The following is a 21,379-nucleotide window of genomic DNA, read 5'->3' on the forward strand; positions in this document are numbered from 1 at the left end:
TATATTTTTATAACACGATTTTTAGGCGTGGGCCCCGATATATTCGCAACATGCCCACACCTGCTGGAAATTAGATATGCGGCACATAAAAACCATTCACATACCTAATTTCCCTGATTGCAGTATAGTCATAATTGGCTCCCATGCAGCCACAAGCTCTGTTACACTCCTGGAGTCCTCTGCGTATTAGAGTTGAGTAACATTGTGAAGAAAGCGTGTGATCCAGGCAGCCTCCCCTTTTTTAAGGTATAGTCCCTGCACTAATACACTGCAGGCAGCTGGATCATTGCATTTTGGCACTGAGTGAGAAAACAAATGACACATCAGAGCTCCCTCCTTCAGTGATGCCACCGTGTGGGGGAGGCTAGAAAAGAGGTCATGTTTCCACGGAAGAGTAGGATTTACTTGAGATTAAACCTCTGAAGGGAATAGTGTCATGTTGCAAGGTGTTCGATGCCTAGGGTGTGGCTCTTAGAAGCTGCCAGTAGTGATAGAAATCATTTAATTACCGTACTCAGATGGTTAAGGTGAGTGAATGCATCTGCACATTACATCTTGGGCTCAGCACATCCCCAACACTCACAGTGCTCAATGCACCACACTACCCATCATTCAGCCAGCAACACTCCCTGACATTCAGGGCTCACCCTTAACAGTTTTGTCCTGAACCTCATCCACATTCACCATTCAATCGTGACACCCTCACACACCTCTACACAATTCCGCAAATAGTTACCCATTCAGCAATGGCAGGCATATCATCCAACAACATTGACATATAATCACTCTTATTCTGCCCTCTGTCTTACAAGAGAAGGTTTCCGACAAAATGAGGGAGACCCAAAGGGCCAGCAATGGACCACCACACACCCATCCCCTCAGTGCCTTTGAGCTCTGATGTGTAAGGTAATGGGTACACAATGCTGCTAAAGCCGTCCAGGATGATGCTGTGTTGCAGAATTATGCACCTTCTCCATTCAATGTTTACCCTCATCCTGAAAGGTTTCATGAAATGGAATATGCCAATGGTAAGCCTTCCTCCCCACCCCCACTTTCCTCGCCCCTATCCTCCCATTCTGTTATTCCACTTTCAGATAATTAAAAACTACTGGCTGCTCAGGAACTGCAGGGTCAGGCAGAAGGAAGATTACATATCTGAGGAAGAAGCACCGTTAGTTGACCTTCCACTTGTAGCCATCAGCGCAGACAATACATTCCTTAGAGTTGGTTTAGAGTTGAGAACAGCATGTGGTTACTGGGCACGAGTGGGTTGCAGCCAGGACATTGGGATAGGACAGTTCATGTGTGAACTCCACGGAGGCCAAGGTCACAGATTAATCCTGCTATAGGGGATTCGGATGAGGACGCCATTGAGGTAGACGAGAGGAAAGCACAAATTGAGATGCAAATTAAGATCCTTGGTGTAATGGCAGATCTGCCAGATAGCCTCCAGTCATTGGTTAGGAGCATGGAGAGGTCCAGCTCCACGTGGCACAGGGCATTGCACGGAGCTTGGAGCCCATCCTTTCCACTATGAAAGTGGTGCAACTCCCTAACAGCACTGCCAATCCAAACCACAATGGAGCATTTGATGTTGAGTTTGCTGACTGAACATCCATTGCAGCACAGGGGGAATCCTGTTGATATATCAGTGTTGCAGTTGTAGCTTAGAAGAAAGTCATGAGACCCATGGCTGCTGACACTCAGGCTCAGAGTGCTAACATTGGGGGGTGGATCACAATGCTCAACGGTGCAGGCAGACTCTCATAGCAGTATAGCAATCCATGTTGAGTACAAGAATGTGCTGCCCCATATGAATAACAGTGGTGCTGCGGAGCACAAACCTGCTGTCCTTCCTCAGGATTGCCGCATTCATGTTCCCACCTTTACCAGTGTACCAATGCCCTTTCTGTTCACATTCAGCTAGCTAACCCAGACTGCTGAGGTGCTTTATATCAAAGCGTGACCTTCAAGGCCCATTGCAGGGGCTCTGACCCAAAATCTTTAATTCCTCTCTGGCCATGGGGGAGGTGTCAGATGACTGGAGAACAACTACTGTGGTCCCACTGTTTAAGAAAGGTTGTAGAGATAAGCCAAGGAAATTCTGAAGGAGAGAATCAACTCCACTTGGAGAGGCAAGGTTTGATCAGGAATAGTCAGCATGGCTTTGTCAGAGGGAGGTCATGTCTAACAAATTTGATCAAATTCTTTGAGCATGTGACCAGGTGTGTAGATGAAGGTAGTGCAGTTAATGTACTTTACATGGATTTCAGCAAAGCCTTTGACAAGACTTAAAAAGACAAATGCACATGGTACACAAGGTAACTTGATAAGGTGGATTCTAAATTGGCTTAGCTGCAGGAGATATCGGGTGATATCAGATGGCTGCTTTAGTGTCTGGGATCAGTAAGTTTGCGGATGACACAAAGATTGGCCGGGTGGTTAACAATGAGGTTGAGTGTCTTGGGTTACAGGGAGATATAGATGAGCTGGTCAAATGGGCAGAAAAATGGCAGGTGGAATGTAATCCTGAGAAGAGTGAGGTGATACACTTTGGAAGGAGTAATTTGACAAGGAAGTATTCAATGAATGGCCTGACACTGGGAAGTTCCGAGGAACAAAGGGACCTTGGCGTTTTTGGCCATAGATCTCTGAAGGCGGAAGAGTAGGTTAATTAAGTGGTGAAAATGGCAGATGGGACACTTGCCTTTATCAATCGAGACATAGATTACAAAAGCAGGGAGGTCATGTTGGAGTTGTATAGAACTTTGGTGGGGCCACAGCTGGAGTATTATGTGCAATTCTGGTCACCACATTATAGGAAGGATGTGATTGTACAGGAGGGGATGCAGAGGCGATTCACCAGGATATTGCCTGGGGTGGAACATTTACGTTATGAGGAGAGGTTGGATAGGCTTGGGTTGGTTTCACTGGAGGAGAGACAATCTAATAAAGGTGTACAAGATTATGAGTGGCATGGACAGGGTGGACAGGGAACAACTGTTCCCCTTAGTTGTGAGGGACATGAGGTTTAGGGAGGATTTGAGGAAAGGATTTTTTACCCAGAGTGGTGACGGTCTGGGATGCACTGCTTGGGAGGGTGGTAGAGGATGCGTTTCCTCACATCCTTTAAAAAGTACCTGGATGAGTACTTGACACGTCATAACATTCAAGGTTATGGGTCAAGTGCTGGCAAGTGGGATTAGGTAGGTAGGTCAGCTGTTTTTCATCCATCGGTGGAGACTCAATGGGCCGAAGGGCCTCTTCTGCACTGTATTGTTCTACGATTCTGTGATTATGAGCTGCTTGAGGGCATTCTCTAAGGCTGTCTGCAGCCTCTTCACATGAAAGTCAGCAGCCTCCTATCAGCTATGTTGCAGGCACTGGAGTAATACTGGAGAGGAGTAATAGCTCAAGCAAAGGAATCAGCAGACAGACACACAATGATAGTGACATAGTGTCAGGATAGTGAGTGACTTGGAGGGGATCATCCATGTGCTAATGTTCCCATGTACATGTATCTGCTGCCCTTGTCCCAGATGGCAGCGGTCGTGGAAGGTGCTGCCTAAGGAGTCTTGGTAAGTTTCTGTAGTGCATCTTGTAGAATGTACACATTAATGGCACTGTTTGTTGGTGGTGGAGGGACTGAATGTTTGTGGAAGGAGTGCCAATCAAGCAGGCTGTTTTGCCCTGGATGGTGTCAAACTTCTTGAGTATTGTATGAGTTGGACTCATTCAGGTAGGTGGACAGGATTCCAGCACACTCCTCTTTTTTAATTGTTTTAAAAAAAAAGAAATTTAGAGCACCCAATTCATTTTTTCCAATTAAGGGGCAATTTAGCACGGCCAATCCACCTAGCCTGCACATCTTTGGGCTGCGGCGGCAAAAACAGGGAGAATGTGCAAACTCCACACGGACAGTGACCCAGAGCTGGGATTGAACCGGCGCCGTGAGGCAGCAGTGCTGACCACTGTACCACCATGAGCCCTTTCCAGCATACACCTTGTAAATGGTGGACAGGCTTTGGGGAATCAGGAGCCGAGTTACTTGCCACAGGATTCTGACCTGCTTTTGTAGCCATGATAATTATATGGCTGGGTCAGTTCAGTTTCTGGTCAATGGTAATCATCAGGATATTGGTGGTGGGGGATTCAGCGATGGGAATGCTACTGAATGTCAAGGGGTGATGGTTAGATTTGACACTTGTGAGGAGTGAATGTTACTTGCCACATCAGCTCATGCCTGGATATTGTCACGATCATGATGCATTTGGACATGGACTGCTGAAATATCTGACGAGTTGAACATTATGCAACCATCAGCGAACATCCTCACTTCTGCCCTTATGATGGAAGGAAGGTCAGCTGAAGATGGCTGGGCCTAGGAAATCGATGTAATCTGGCCTAAGCGAATGGGAAGTCCATGTTGTGGCTGAAGAAGTTCATTTAATCTAAAATTAAACCTTACTTTTTCTTCCCTCTCACTCCATCTAATTACACATGGTGGCTGGAGTGTCCATTCTTCTTCCACTTCCAGCTCTTCTTCCTCCTGCCTTTGGATCCCAGGCCATAATGGCTGGACTCAAAATGGCTAGGTTGTGGAAGATGCAACACACTACTACAAACATGGAGGCTCTCTTATGCATGTGCTGCAGAGATCCTCAAGTGATTCAAACAGAGAGAACTTTAGGAGACTGATGGTTTGCTCCTCTGTGTCGTGGGTGACTCCATGGATTTAACTGAAGATCCTCTGACCTCACATGGTCGTATGGCAGACAGAGGACAGAAGGTGGGTCATGAACCATGGGGGTATACCTTGTTGGCGAGCAGCCATCTTGATGTCTATTTTGGAAGCCCAAAGACATTGGGTATTGTTGACTGATGCAGGATAAATGCATCATGGTTGTTGCCAGGAGAGCGGGCATACATAGAGATGACCTTCTTGGTGTGGCTGCACATCAACCGCACACTGACAGAGTGGTGGTGGTCCTTGAGATGCCAGTCTCACTCTGCATTGGAGATCCAGAGTCATGTGCATGTAGTCGACAGTGCCTTGCATCATTGGGAAGCTCACTTTCCTGGTGAATCCACTTGCCCTTTCACTTTGATCTTAACTCCTCAGGGAGAAGAGGATGAAGTTACCATTACTTGTGTACAGTGCCTCTCTGATGCACAGCAAATTGTGACATGCTACTGGTGTCATCTGCTCCCTCCTGAAAGGGACCCATTGAGTAGAAAGAGTGGCAGTGATCTGCCAAGTCACTGGGAGGGCTGGCTTCAACTGGCTAAAGCCTCAGCTCATTGTGATGGAGGTGCTGTGACCCTGTCTCTACCTCTTTACTGAAGCAAAACCTCCTGAGGCAATGCATTTGGCTCATGTCAACATAGGTTCTGGCAATACCTATTCTGAACAACTTCGAAGGACAGCTTTCCTTCTCTTCCCTCTTGTAGCGGTTCCACTTTCTGCCTCCTCCTTTGCATGTCCTTCTCATTTTGCAACACAAGTGACACTGCAACTCCTGCTCCCATATCTGTACACAGCAATATTATACCTTCCCTTTATTTAGACAGCAGAAACTTCCAATCTCCTCCAGAAACTCACCATAGTGTTTCCACCTATTGTGACTCCAGTGGGGTTATGATCAAGTACGTTCAGCACTTTCAGGAGCTGAAGTACGCCACGACATGCGGGTCACTAGAAGCAGCACTGTGCGAACGATTTTCACGACCGGTACAGTTTATTATAACAGAAATAATGGGTCTCAGTGTTAAAAACAGGTTGCTGTTCCAGTAACATTACTGTACAGTTAACCTGATCCAGTAAATTGAATCAAAAATTGACACTCACCAGGCATTTCATTCAGGTTTAAAGTGTTTGCTAATTTAATATACCCAAATACATAATCTGGACACATTATGTAAATAACAGAAAAAAGACAATGCTCTGTTCTCCATAATCTAAATTTTGCAGACTATTTACTCTCTGTGGTTACCAGTTACTCCGTCAAATTAATGTGGTTCAAAAGTAGATTAAATAACTGTTGTTGCCGGCTAAATATTAGTTTCACGGGTAATTGCTAATTACATAAACAATCATTTGCTACACGGATAATTATTGCTTACCTTATATTTGGCGCTGTTAAGATACCTCTGTTTGAAAAGATAAGGGTTGTCAGACTTTCTGTTGTAAGCATTCACTGCATAATCTACAGCCAGATTTGCCTCCCGATCAGATACTGGAACCCGAGTGTACACCTCTGCAGACTTAACGGAAACCATGATAGAAAGCAAGAGACAAAAACAAAACAAGACACATCCAAAATCTCCACGTGCCATTCCCAAGGATGAATTCTATTTTGTGGAAATGAATGGCAAAATAATTGAAAGGAATTTTCAATTCAGAGAACTTGGCTCTGGATGGATCCCTAAACTACGTTTCCTGTTGGAATTTTGCACATTCATTTGGCTAAATACCAGAAGGGTTTGTTGAGTTTGCATGTTCTTTGGTAAGTAAACTGACATCCTGACATTAGGTCAACAAGAGTCTCGACCCTGTATTTACTGGAACAAGACCAGAGCATTTTGATAATGGGTCAAATGGAAAGACGAGAGCTGACTTTGCAGGATTTGATAAAGTTCATGGCCTTTAGCTGAAGTTGCCTTGCTTTTTCAAAAAATGAAATAACATTTTAGTAGGGCTGAAAAAAACAATTAATCACAAATAAAAATGTTAATCTGCTAATCTTTTAAATTGCATATTACATTCAAATATTTTCTGAAAGTGTCAGGCAAAGCTGTTTGAGCAGAAAAATAAATAAAACTTTGAGAAGAAAATAGCGACAAGAGAGTTTGTACCTTAGTGTATTCAAAGAAAGAATCAGGGCCCTTACCCAGAATCAGAGGTTGCATTGCTCTTTCCCCATTTTGGGATACCGTTTCAGGTGGGAGAGTGAGGTGAAATCAGTGGGAAAGTGTGATAACCCGCCTGGAGCCACGGGGTCTGAACATCAGAGTCATGTGGTCTCACCTGACCTCCCCAGATGAGGGGGCGAAGCTACACCCTTAAACAATGGTTCCATGGGACATAAATCCCCCGACCCAAGTGTGGGCTGGCACGGGGAATAGGAGTTGCATCTAGTAGGTTCAATAAATATTGAGTTTTACTAACAGTCATTGGTTCCATGTGGTCGGTCGCCTGGAGTTTTACAGAAAGCCAGGGAAATACAAAATCAGGAAGATAGTCACCAGGTGAAAAATTGGATAGTTCCTGAAAATGGGCAGGGAGATTATGATTTGTGATTAACCTGCACCCATTCCTTCTGATGCAGGCAACTGATACCCATGTACAGCTCATTCTAAATGCCTTGGGCTGCATGTTTCAGAAACCAGCCCAAGCTCATGCAAGGTTGGCACCATTTAAAGCCAAGAGATCCTCAGACAGACATTGTGAAGGTAGTGTCATCAGGGAGTCTTGTGGTTGCTGCAAGCAGTGTAGCCACAAGGGCCTGGATGTAGTCCAACATCAGTTTAATTATCTCACACAAGTCCTCAAGGGTTAGTGAATTCATCTTCAAATGCCATATCCATAAAGCTGAGCAACTAACTTCAGACACAATCCAGTTTATCACAGCCCTATCATTCACAAACCAACTCTATCAATCACGACTCATTCTTCATGTTCATAACTTTGCCTCAACTTCAAATACTTATGCAACATGTAGCAGACCATGATGTACTATGGTGTGCACTTTGCAGGTTACTGTAGGGCTCCTCCACAGAGCTCCAGGCAGCGGTTTAAGGACCCCAGTGGTTTGTTCAGTCATGTTTCATGTGTAGCATTACTTTATTATATGCATTTTGTCTACGTGTGCATGTGTTTTGAACCAGAGTCATAAGCCACGTGGTCAGCAGGTAGTTATTGTTCCCCAGTTGTCAACCTCTAGATTGTCATGGTGCCTCGAATGCAGCAGATGGTTCAGCGGACTGCTGCAGAATGAAGACATCATGCCCGATGGCAGGATACCGGGCATGGACCTATATGATGCCCTGAGTATGGGGACTGCACACCAGCTGGACATTAAGGGAATGGAATCCCTTCCAGAATTCTCTCACATGGTCATGAATCTTTGGAACTCACTCCCTGAATAGGCAGTGGAAGCAGAGTTTTTGAATATTTTTAAGGCAGTGGTGGATATATTCTTGGTAAGCAAGTAGGGAATAGGTTATCGGGGGGGTGCGGGATGGAGGTTTGAGGTTACTATTAGCATGATCTTATTAAATGGCAGAGCAGGCTCAATGGCCTACTCCTTGATCGTATGCTCAAAATTTGGATGTGGCATCCAAAACCGGGCGGGTTTCTCCATTGCCCGATGCCAAAATCGTGTTCAGCGATTGGGCAGAGAATGGGCTCCGACGCCGAAATCTGGGCCGGTTTGACACCGGTCAGCCATGCTCCACCCCCTCCGAAATGGCATCATCCTGACGGGCGCCACGTGCAGTCGCAATGCCGTTGGCGCCTCATCGGCCAGCGCACTCAAGACGCTCCTCCCCCAATGGACCGAATTGCCGATGGATTTGGATTTTTGTTTATTGTCACGTGTACCGAGGTACAGTGAAAAGTATTTTTCTGCGAGCAGCTCAACAGATCATTAAGTACATGAAGAGAATTTTTTTTTAAAAATACATAATAGGGCAACACAAGGTACACACTGTAACTACATAAACACCGGCATCGGGTGAAGCATACAGGGGTGTAGTGTTAATGAGGTCAGTCCATAAGAGGTCGTTTAGGAGTATGGTAACAGCGGGGAAGAAGCTGTCTTTGAGTCTGATTGTGTGTGTTCTCAGACTTTTGTATCTCCTGCCCGATGGAAGAAATTGGAAGTGAGTGAGCTGGGTAGGAGGGGTCTTTGATTATGCTGCCCACTTTCCCTCGGCAGCGGGAGGTGTAGACATAGTCAATGGATAGGAGGAAGGTTTGTGTGATGGACTGGGCTGTGTTCACGACTCTCTGTAGTTTCTTGCGGTCTTCGACCGAGCAGTTGCCATATCAGGCTGTGATGCAGCCAGATAGGATGCTTTCTATGGTGCATCTGTAAAAGTTGATAAGAGTTGTTGTCGCTGCACCATTCCACTAGGTTCTCTATCTCCCTCCTGTATTCTGACTCGTCGTTATTTGAGGTCTGGCCCACTATGGTCGTATAGTCAGCAAACCTGGAGATGGAATTGGAACCAAATTTTGCCACGCAGTCATGTGTGTACAGGGAATACAGTAGGGCTAAGTACGCAGCCTTACGGGGCCCCGGTATTGAGTACTATTTTGCAGGAAGTGTTGTTGTTTATTCTTACTGATTGTGGTCTGTGGGTCAGAAAGTCGAGGATCCAGTTTCAGAGGGAGGAGCCAAGTCCTAGGTTTTCGAGCTTTGATATGAGCTTGGCTGGGATTATGGTGCTGAAGGCGGAGCTGATAGTCAATAAATAGGAGTCTGATGTAGGAGTCTTTGTTGTCGAGATGCTCTAGGGATGAGTGTAGGGCCAGGGAGATAGCGTCTGCTATGGACCGGTTGCGGCGGTATGCGAATTGCAGTGGATCTAGGCGTTCTGGGAGTATGGAGGTGATGCGCTTCACGACCAACCTCTCGAAGCATTTCATTATGACTGAAGTCAGGGCCACCGGACAGTAGTCTTGAGGCACGATAACTAGTTCTTCTTTGGCACCGGTATGATGGTGGTCTTCTTGAAACAGGTGGGGACCTCAGAGCGGAGTAGGGACAGGTTAAAGATGTCCACGAACACATCTGCCAGCTGGTCCGCGCAAGCTCTGAGTGCACGACCAGGGATCCCGTCCGGACCCGTCGCCTTCCGAGGGTTCACTTTTAGGAAGGCCGATCTGACTTCGGAAGCTGTGATGATGGGTATGGGTGTGTTATGGGCTGTGGGACACTTGATAGCGGATTGTTGATTTCCTGCTCGAACTGAGCATAGAATGCATTAAGTTCATCGGGGAGGGGTTGGACTACATGTGGTCACACAAATCGTGAACCCGGCGTGGCAGCTGTGGACTGTGTCCATCGCCACCACACTCAGCCGGGATCCATGCCAGTGGCCAGGAGGGCTTCTGTAAGGGCTGGGGGGACTGGTGGAGGGTGGCCAGGGCGTGGGCTGTGGGGTCGCAAATGGCGGGTTGGGTCCACGCACACCTGGCGCCATATTGTACAGCGCGCCAAAGCAGGTCAATCGGGCATTTGAGACCTTCTACCGGGGACTGTACATCTCCGAGCCCCCCAACGGGGATGAAACTGTTCCTAGACAAACTGGAAGTACCAGTTGTGGGGGAAGACAGACGGGCGGAGCTGGAAGCACCAATAGACCTGGGAGAAATCATGGAGAGCATCAGCTCCATGCAGGCGAGGAAGGCACCGGGACCCAATGGGTTCCCGGCGGACTTCTACAAAAAATTTGCACCAGTCCTGGCCCCACACCTAAGGGACATGTTTGCGGACTCACTGGCAACGGGCACCCTGCCCCCAATGCTAGCGCAGGCCACAATTTCACTGATACCCAAAAAAGATAAAGACCTGACGGAATGCGGCTCATACAGACCCATTTCACTGCTGAACGTGGATGCGAAAATACTCACAAAGGTTCTGGCCAAAAGGCTGGAGGGCTGTGTACCAGAGGTGGTCACAGAGGACCAATCCGGCTTTGTCAAGGGTAGGCAGCTCACAGCGAACATCAGGCGGCTGCTGAACGTAATAATGACCCCCTCTGGGGAGAGAACACCAGAGGTGATCGTCTCCTGGACGCAGAAAAGGCCTTCGACAGAGTCGAATAGAAATACCTCCTCAAGGTACTGGAACGGTTTGGGCTAGCAGCGGGGTTCACCGCCTGGGTGAGGCTCTTGTACAACGCTCACAAAGCGAGCGTCTGAACTAACACCACCAGCGCTAAATACTTCCAGCTGCAGAGAGGAACAAGACAGGGCTGCGCACTGTCCCCACTCTTGTTCGCGCTAGCCATCGAACCCCTGGCGATAGCCCTGCGGGACGCGAAAAGCTGGAAGGGAATCCGGAGAGGAGACAGAGAGCACAGAGTCTCACTCTATGCAGATGACCTGCTCCTCTATGTCTCAAAGCCACAGGAGGGACTGAAGGCAAGACTGCAAATGCTGAAAGAGTTTGGAACCTTCTCGGGCTACAAACCTAACCTGGGCAAAAGCGAGGCATTCCCAGCGAACCCAAACGGGTGAGGGAGAGAGCTGGAGGGGCTCCCGTTCAAAACAGCCCAGAACAGATTCCGCTACCTGGGGATCCAGATAGCCAGAGACTGGACACAGATCCACAAATGGAACCTGACCAGCCTGGTGGAGGAAGTGAGAAGAGACCTTCAAAGGTGGGGCTCACTCCCACTCTCCCAGGCGGGGAGAGTGCAGACGATGAAGATGAACGTACTGCCAAGGTTCCTCTTCCTGTTTAGATCCATCCTGATCTTCATCCCCAAGGCCTTTTTCCAAAACGTAGACAGTCTAATCATGGCGTTTGTGTGTGGGGGTGGGGGTGGGGGGAAGAACCCGAGAATCCCAAAACAGACACTGCAAAGAAGGAAAATCAAAGGGGCCTTACCAAACCTACAATACTACCACTGGGCAGCAACGGCAGAAAGAGTGAGGGGATGGGTACAAGAACCTGACACAGATTGGGTACAAATGGAGGAGGCATCCTGTAAAGGAACGACCCTCCGGGCCCTGGCCACAGCAGCACTCCCATCCCCCTCACCAAGATACACAACAAGCCCAGTGGTAGCGGCCACGCTGAGAACATGGACCCAGCTCAGACAACACTTCGGGATAACTAAAATGTCCCCCATGGCCCTCATCTGCGGCAATCACAGATTCCCCCCAGCCATGCTAGATACCACCTTCAAAAGATGGAGGAGGGACGGGGGCACATTGACAGTCGGGGACTTCTACGTAGGGCACAGACTGGAGACACTAGACGAACTGATGAGGAAGTGGAAACTAGCAAAAGGACAGGAAATGAGACACCTCCAAATTAAACACTTCCTCCGCAAAGAGACGGTGGGGTACCCTGTGGCCCCAGAAAGCACACTACTAGAGGACCTGATAGGCACAAGCAACGAGAAGGGAAAATGTGGGAAAATATACGGACAGCTACTGGACAGAGCCCTGGACTCCACTGGACGAGATCAGACAAAAATGGGAGGATGAGCTGGGGACAGATGTAGGATGGGGACTCTGGAGCGAAGCACTGAGCAGGGTGAACTCCACCTCCTCCTGCGCAAGGCTAAGCCTAATGCAGCTCAAAGTGGTGCACAGAGCGCACCTGACCAGAACCCGAATGAGCAGGTTCTTCCCGGAGGTGGAGGACAAATGTGAGCGGTACCAGAGGGGCCCGGCCAACCACACCCACATGTTTTGGGCTTGCTGGGTTCTGGACAGCCTTCCCCGAGGCAATGTCCAAGGTTGGGGGGGGGGGGGGGGGGGGGGGGGGGGGGGAAGGGGGAGGAACCATAGACCGATCCAGAGGGCAATGAAAGGCACGTAGGGTAATTTAAACGAAGGACAAACTAAACCTCTGTATAATAAAGGAAAGTAGCACAGGCGAGAAAAATGTGATGTGTACATATACAACTGTTTATAAGTATGAGAAATGCCAATAAAAAGATTTTAAAAATATATATATTGTACAGCGCGACCGCTGCAGGTCGTCAAAATGCGCGGCCCGGGACCCGGACATTCTCCGGCCGTTTTTGGCACTGGAGTCGAGAGTTCCAGTCGGCGCCGGTGCTAGCCCCTCACCAGTGCCGGAATCGGTGAGGGGTTCATGCTGATTCTTTTGACGTAAACCTCCCGCGGAATATCTGTTCGAGCCGGCACTTAGCCCCAGGAACGGAGAATCCAGCCCATGTATGCAGTCAATGGCACCCTCCATCTTGGGAAATTTGCAATCCTGGCAAAGCTGTGTCCTTGCTCCCTCCACTTATCTCTGGGAAGAGAGAATGAAATGTATTCAGTTGCCTTTCCATACAGATTCTCAGTGCTATCTCTATCACAACACTTCACAACAAATAAAGAGATGTTGTAAATATTGCTCTCTCCAGTTTGGAAAAAAACAAGACACATAAAGGTTTAAAGCCACGGTCACAGTAACATTACTGGCAATGCCATCCTCGCTCTTCTTTGAGGCTGCAGTTCGGGCTGGAACAAGTGGCAGATTCCAGAACATCTCTTTGGTGAAGCAAAGGTATCTGATGCACTGTTCCTCATTAAGGTTATGGTTGGAGAATTGCTCCATGAAGACTGGGGTAGATATGTGATTCTGCTCAGTATCCTTCTCGCCCTCACCTTCCTCCCTTTTAGCATCTGCACTGCTCAGAACACTGCCTATCTTTATGATATCAGCAAATTTGGATATGTGACTTTCTAGTCCATCAAAGTAATAAATACGTGAATAGTCGAGGCTCTAACACAGATTCTTGCAGGACATCACTAATCACGGACAGCATGGTAGCACAGTGGTTAGCACTATTGCATCACAGCACCAGGGTCCTAGGTTCAATTCCCGGTTTGGGTCATTGTCTGTGCAGAGTCTGCACGTTCTCCCTGTGTCTGCGTGGGTTTCCTCCTGGAGCTCCGGTTTCTTCCCACAAGCCCCGAAAGACATGCTGTTAGGTGAATTGGACATTCTGAATTCTCCCTCTGTGTACCAGAACAGATGCCAGAATGTGACGACGAGAAGCTTTTCACAGTGACTTCATTGCAGTGTTAATGTAAGCCTGCTTGTGGCAATGATAAAGATTTATTATTAAAAACATCCTGTCAATTAGGCTACCTGGCCATTAACTCTACTCTCTGTGGCCTTGGTAATCTGCAAATTTCTTAACCAGGTTAATATTTACCCTCAATTCCATGAGCTTGAACTTTAACTAACAGTCTCTTGAGAAGGACTTTATCAAATACCTTCCAGAAGTTGTATAAATAACATCCCTAAATAATCCTGTTCAATACTTTATTCATTTTTAAAAATAAAATTCAGTCACAACCTTTCAAATCAATGCTGGGTGTCTGATCAGTTGGAAATTCCCAAGCTGTTTAATCACCCTATCCTTAATTATGTACTCTAGTGATATCCGAACAAAATGATCTTGTTTCTCTCATGAATGGAATTCTGTTTGGCTCTATTAACCTGTTTACCTTCATTCCTTTCTGTTTGCCTTCTCATGTTTGATCATGTGCCTGATAAAAGTTTGCTTTCACATACACTACCTTAAACCAAAGCAATTTGATTCGATGATTTGATTTGATTTATTGTCACATGTACCGAAGTACAGTGAAAAGTATTTTTCTGCGGCCGAGGAAACGTACACAGTACGCCCATAGTAGACAAAAGAATAATCAACAGAGAACATTGACAAATGGTACATCGACAAAACAGTGATTGGTTACAGTGCGGATCAAGGGGCCAAACAAAGCAATTTGCCCTCTCAGTTGAATGTGAAAGATTTATCTCATTGATGTTGGTTGGGGTTTGCTATATGCAAATTGGCTTCTTTGTTTCCTACATTCCAACAGTGACTGCACTTCAAAACGTGCGTCATTGGTTATGAAGCGGTTTGGAACTTCCTGTCGTTGTGAAATGCGCAGCATCAATGTCAATCTCTTATCACTGCCCCAAGCAAATGTATTTGGCTGCAATTCAACTTAAGTCTGAACATACAGTATTCAAATTAGTGATTCCTTCCATTCAAGGGAGATGGAATGTTATTTTTAAAAAATATTTTTATTCAAAATTTTCAACATATTTACATTTTTATAACAACATCCCACCCCGCCCCCGCCAGCAACCAAATGTAAACAAACAAGCCCTATCTCTGGTGGAACCCCTCAACTTCCCCTGTCAGAGCAAATTTTATCTCTCCAAATACAAGTCCCCAGCCATGTCGAGGCACTGGGGGGAGAAGCAGACCTCCACCCCAACAGAACCCGCCTGCGAGCGATCAACGAGGTGAAGGATAAAACATCAGTCTCCCGCTCCCGTCTGCAGCTCCAGCAGATCTGACACCCCGAATATGACCTCCAGGGGACCCAGCTCCAATTTCATATGCAGAACCTCGGACATGGTGCTGAAAAACGGCCCCCAATATTTCTCCAACTTCAGGCAGGACCAAAACATATGGACATGATTGGCTGAGCCCCTCCAACACCGCTCGCAACTATCCTCCACCTGCCCAAATAACCGGCTCATCCTTGCCTTCATTAAGTGCACCCTATACACCACTTTTAACTGAATCATGTCCAGCCTTGCACATGAGGTCGAGGCATTAACCCTTCGCAACACTTCACACCATCATCCTTCTTCCAGCTCCATCCACAACTCTTCCTCCCACTTGGCCTTATTCCCTTCTGTGGTAATATAATCAGGGCCTAGTTTTAAGGCCGATTAAATTGGATATCCTAAATTAAAGAATTGGGCATTTTAAAATCATACTGCAGTCAAACCTCAGGAAGGCTGTTGGAATTCAGACTTGACCAAGTCAAATACACAACCAGCAGACAAGCTCCAGAACATATCTAGGCCTGTCCTATTCAATCACCCTGTAGCACCATTGATCACACACGAGGCGAGACGTAAAGAACTTCAATCGAGGCTTTATTGAGCAGACTTGTTCAGACTTGTTCCCCAGCAGCTCAGTCACAGAATGCAGCTGCGGGGATTAACCCAGGTTCTTATACCCCGCCTATCTGGGTGGAGCCCAGTAGGCGGCAGATCCAATCGGGACCCAGCATCTGTCCTCCAATAGCTCCTCGGCATTCCTGGTGTACCGTATTACCCCTAACACATACCACCACATTCTCCCCTTGTTAAAAAAGAACCCGGCGGGGTGGTGGGTGGGATGGTGGTGGGGGTTTACAGGGTCGGTGCCTTAACCATTGAACTATATACAATCATGCCGCTTTTACTGGGCCACTGAATTATTCATATTTTACCCGATTAGCAGCGTTAACTATTTACAACAATGCCACTTTACTGGGCCACTGAATTATATACATCTTAAGTCGATTTGATGAGTCGAGATGGTGCTCTGGTCGCCCTTTCCGATCATCTCAGCCCGGGTGGTGGTGGTGGTGCTGGCTCGGGTCCGGTCGACTCTGGGAGCATCGCGCTGTCCCCTTCTGTTTCCTTACTCCTGGACGGGCCTGGGAGGAGAACCGATCCCCCGGGAAGGGGGTGGCTGTGGGGTGCATCGGCGGGAGTGAGGGGGAGGCGATTGGTGTTGGGGGGGTGTGGGGAGCTCCGGCGGGCGCCAGGTCCCGCAGAGAGACCGTGTCCTGTCGGCCTTCTGGATACGCCACGTAGGCGTACTGCGGGTTTGCGTGGAGTAGATGTACCTTCTCCACCAGTGGGTCTGATTTGTGCGCCCGCACATGTTTCCGGAGCAGAATGGGTCCCGGGGCTGCCAGCCAGGTCGGAAGTGACGTTCCAGAAGCGGACTTCCTAGGGAAGATAATGAGGCGCTCGTGAGGCGTTTGGTTAGTGGTGGTACACAGCAGGGACTGGATAGAATGAAGGGCATCCGGGAGTACTTCCTGCCAGCGGGAAGTTGGGAGACTCCTAGACCGTAGGGCCAGTAGGACGGTCTTCCAGACCATTCCATTCTCCCTCTCTACCTGCCCGTTCCCCCGGGGGTTGTAGCTGGTCGTCCTCCTCGAGGCTATGCCCTTACTGAGCAGGAATTGATGCAGCTCGTCACTCATGAAGGAGGACCCCCTATCGCTATGGATGTAGGCGGGGAAACCAAACAGGGTAAAGATGGTGCATAGGGCTTTAATGACCGTGGCCGCGGTCATGTCGGGGCAGGGGATGGCGAAGGGGAAACAGGAGTGTTCGTCAATGACGTTAAGAAAGTACGTGTTGCGATCGGTGGAGGGGAGGGGGCCTTTGAAGTCCAAACTGAGGCGTTCAAAGGGACGGGCAGCCTTTATCAGGTGCGCTCTATCTGGCCTGAAAAAATGCGGTTTGCATTCTGCGCAGATTTGGCAGTTCCTGGTGACTGTTCGGACCTCCTCGACGGAGTACGGGAGGTTGCGGGCCTTTATGAAGTGGTAGAAACGAGTGAGCCCTGGGTGGCAGAGGTCCTCGTGGAGGGCTTGGAGACGGTCCACTTGTGCGTTGGCACAAGTGCCGCGAGATAGGGCATCGGACGGCTCGTTCAGCTTTCCGGGACGATGCAAGATCTCATAATTGTAGGTGGAGAGTTCGATCCTCCACCGCAGGATCTTGTCGTTCTTTATCTTGCCCCGCTGTGCATTATCGAACATGAAGGCTACCGACCGTTGGTCAGTGAGGAGAGTGAATCTCCTACCGGCCAGGTAATGCCTCCAATGTCGCACAGCTTCCACTATGGCTTGGGCCTCCTTGTCTACTGAGGAGTGGCGGATTTCTGAAGCGTGGAGGGTCCGGGAGAAAAAAGCCACGGGTCTGCCTGCTTGGTTGAGCGTGGCCGCCAGAGCTACTTCGGACACGTCGCTCTCGACTTGGAAGGGGAGGGACTCGTCGATAGCGTGCATCGTGGCCTTTGCGATATCCACTTTGATGCGGCTGAAGGCCTGGCGGGCCTCTGTCGACAGGGGAAAAGTAGTGGACTGGATTAGTGGGCGGGCCTCGTCTGCGTATTGGGGAACCCACTGGGCATAATAAGAAGCCCAGGCAGCGTTTCAGGGCTTTGGCACAGTGGGGGAGAGGGAGCTCCATGAGGGGGCGCATGCATTCGGGGTCGGGGCCTATCACTCCATTAGGCACTACGTAGCCAAGGATGGCTAGACGGTCGGTGCTAAACATGCATTTTTCCTCGTTGTAGGTGAGGTTGAGGGCGTTAGCGGTCTGGAGGAATTTGCGGAGGTTGGCGTCGTGGTCCTGCTGGTCGTGGCCGCAGATGGTGACGTTGTCGAGGTACGGGAACGTGGCCTGTAAACTGTGCTGGTCGACCATTCGGTCCACCTCCCGTTGGAAGACCGAGACTCCGTTCGTGACGCCGAATGGAACCCTTACGAAGTGGTATAGCCGCCCGTCTGCTTCGAAGGCAGTGTACTTGCGGTCACCGTGGCGAATGGGGAGCTGGTGGTAGGCGGACGTAAGGTCCACGGTGGAGAAGACCTTGTACTGTGCAATCCGATTGACCATGTCGGATATGCGGGGAAGAGGGTACGCATCTAGCTGCGTGTACCTGTTGATGGTTTGACTATAGTCTACGACCATCCTTTGCTTCTCCCCTGTCTTCACTACTACCACCTGGGCTCTCCAGGGACTATTGCTGGCCTGGATTATGCCTTCCTTCAGCAGCCGCTGGACTTCGGACCTGATAAACGTCCGGTCCTGGGTGCTGTACCGTCTGCTCCTAGTGGCAACGGGTTTGCAATCCGGGGTGAGGTCGCAAACAGGGAGGGCGGTTCGACCTTGAGTGTCGTGAGGCCGCAGATAGTCAGTGGGGGTATAGGGCCGCCAAATTTGAATGTTAAGCTCTGGAGGTTGCATTGGAAGTCCAACCCCAGGAGGGTGGGAGCGCAGAGGTGGGGAAGGACATACAGCCAGTAATTTTTGAACTCTCTCCCCTGCACCGTTAGATTTGCGATGCAGAACCCTTTGATTTCAACGGAGTGGGACCCCGCCGCCAGGAAAGTTTTTTGCGTGCTTGGCCGAATTACCAGGGAACAGCGTCTTACCGTGTCCGGGTGAATAAAACTCTCCGTGCTCCCCGAGTCGATCAAACACGGCGTCTCGTGCCCGTTCACCAGCATCTTTGTCGTTGTCATCTGGAGTGTCCAGGGCCGCGACTGGTCGAGGGTCACCGATGCCAAACGTGGTTGGTGCATCAGATCGTTGTCTTCAGGCAGTGTGGAGCCGTCCACGCTGGGGTCCTTGTATGCAGCTCAGATCAAACCAGACTTTCCGTCACCCAGAGTTTTACTTTTACCTTATATGGAACAGGTCATGTGCAGCCCACACCACCAGAGTTGGGACACATGGGGCGGGTTCAGGTGGCCTGTCAAATGGTCATCAACTGGACCATTGGCTGCTGGGACCCCTTCCCAAAGCCTCATTGGCCGGAAGCCAGGGAAGTTTCTGGAAAGGCAGGGAGAGAGGGGAATAAAGACACACCAGCAGCAAAGATTTGGTGTGTGAGGGGAACCGCTGGCAAGAACCACCTTTGTGAAGGCGGGCCAGAGGATTTCCAGCGATCAGACCCACAGCCTACCAAGCCATCTTTGTGGGTAGTATACCTGAATCTGTGGTATCCTCTTTTTTATGTGGGTAATATAAGGGTTAATTGTGTTAATAAATATTGTTGAATTTTGAACTTGTGTTTGTGGTTTGTTTCCTCGTAAATAAAGACACCCTAAGTAAAACCTTTGAATAAGTAAACTGGTTCAAAGTGCCTGAAGTTTTACAGGTACAACACTTCCATCGACTCCTTATCCTCCTCCATAATCCTGCCGTAAATTGCTGAAACGACCCCACTCTCCAACCCCTTCATTGACAACATCTCCTCCAACAACGTGGAGGATGGTGTCACCGGGAAGCTCGGAAAAACCTTTCTTTCAAAATTTTGCATCTGCATATACCTGAAGCCCTCCTTCTGCTGGAGCCCATATTTCACCTCCAGTTCCTCTAAACTTGCAAATCGCTCCTCCAAAAACAAATCCTTCATCTCTTTTACCCCTTTCTCCTCCCATCCCCGGAATTTTGCATCCATCCTCCCTGGCTTGGACCCGTGATTCCCTCTTATTGTCATCACCCTCAACCCTGCCCTCAACTTGAAGTGCAGCCAAAATTGCCCCCAAATCTTCAGTGTGGCTACCACTACAGGATTACTTAAATATCTCCTGGGGGCGAATGGTAGCGGCGCCATTGCCGGCTCCCACAACCCCAATCCTTTACATTTTTAAAATATAAATTTAGAGTACCCAAGTCTTTTTTTCCAGTTAAGGGGCAATTTAGCGTGGCCAATTCATCTATGCTGCGCATCTTTGGGTTGTGGAGGTGAGACCCATGCAGACACAGGGAGAATGTGCAAACTCCACATGGACAGTGACTGGGGCCAGGGTCAAACCCAGGTCCTCGGTGCCATGAGGCAGCAACGCTGACCCACTGAGTCACCGTGCAGCCCATCCCGACCCTTTACAACAACCCGACTCCATCCGCATCAACAGAGCCTCTGTCTCCTTAATTAAGCATGGCACCTTCTCCGCATTCACTGTAATAGTGCAACAAATTCAAAGGAGCCAAGCCTCCCAACAGCTGTCCCCTTTGGAGCATTCCCTTGCTCATCCTCGATACCTTCCCTGCCCACACTAACAATGAGACCAGCCTATGCACCCCTCAAAAGAATGACTTTGACAAAAAGACCGCAGACACTGAAACAAAACCAGAAACCAAAGCAGAATATTCATTTTGACTGCCTACACCCAGCCAGCCGACGACAAAGGAAGACTGCCCCATCTCCCCAAATCCTCCTTCACCCTCCCCACCAGGCTCGGGAAATTTAGCTTACAAAGTTGTGCCCAATCCCGTGCCACCTGCACCCCCAAATACTTAAAGTGAATTATCACTATCCGAAATTGCAACACTTCCACTTCCACCCCTGCACCTGGAGAAGATGCCCCGCAATACTCACTCTTCCCTAAGTAAGAAGTCTTACAACACCAGGTTAAAGTCCAACAAGTTTGTTTGGAATCACTAGCTTTCGGAGCACAGCTCCTTCATCAGGTGAGTGAAGAGGTGGGTTCCACAAACACATATATAGACAAAGTCAATGATGCAAGATGATACTTTGAATGTGAGTTTTTGCAGGTAACTAAGTCTTTACAGGTCCAGACAAGTGCAACTGGAGAGAGGGATAATCACAGGTTAAAGATGCGTGAATTGTCTCAACCCAGTCCAACGCCGGCCTCGCCACATCACTCTTCCCTAAATTCAATTTATACCCCAAAAACGTATCAAATTTCCCTAACAACCCATGGTCCCTCACAGGTGAGCCCAGGTCTGAAATGTACAGCAACATATCTGTGTACAGAACCACCCTATGCCCCACCCTCCCCATCCTCTGCATCAAGTCCGAACCCTTCAGCGGAATAGTCCAGGGGGATGGAGTGTTATTATGTGCAGCACAGTGGACCTTGCTCTGCGCCACCCCGCGACGTGTCCCGGTGGAGATCGCCACTCTTCCCAATCGAAACCCATCCAGACGGGAGGCAGGGCGGATTCGCGCGCAGGCGCAGAGCTCGAGCGCGAATTAACGGTCCCTCCACCAAGATGGCGACGCGGGGGCGGGACTGCATCGTCACCGATTGACGTTGCCATCG

At 48.9% G+C, this 21,379-nt stretch overlaps 1 protein-coding gene across 1 annotated transcript in view; it reads right to left on the bottom strand.

Annotated features, from left to right (window-relative positions):
* Positions 1–6,461, bottom strand: part of LOC140387678 (kininogen-1-like) — a 46,725-nt gene extending 40,264 nt beyond the window's left edge. The window contains exon 1 of the mRNA XM_072470872.1: positions 6,124–6,461. Within this exon, the coding sequence (XP_072326973.1) occupies positions 6,124–6,336 (213 nt within the window). The 5' untranslated portion in view covers positions 6,337–6,461. The remainder of the gene's footprint in view (positions 1–6,123) is intronic.
* Positions 6,462–21,379: the final 14,918 nt, after the last annotated feature.

Source organism: Scyliorhinus torazame, chromosome 13 (genome assembly GCF_047496885.1).
Source record: "Scyliorhinus torazame isolate Kashiwa2021f chromosome 13, sScyTor2.1, whole genome shotgun sequence".
Lineage (NCBI taxonomy): Eukaryota > Metazoa > Chordata > Chondrichthyes > Carcharhiniformes > Scyliorhinidae > Scyliorhinus > Scyliorhinus torazame.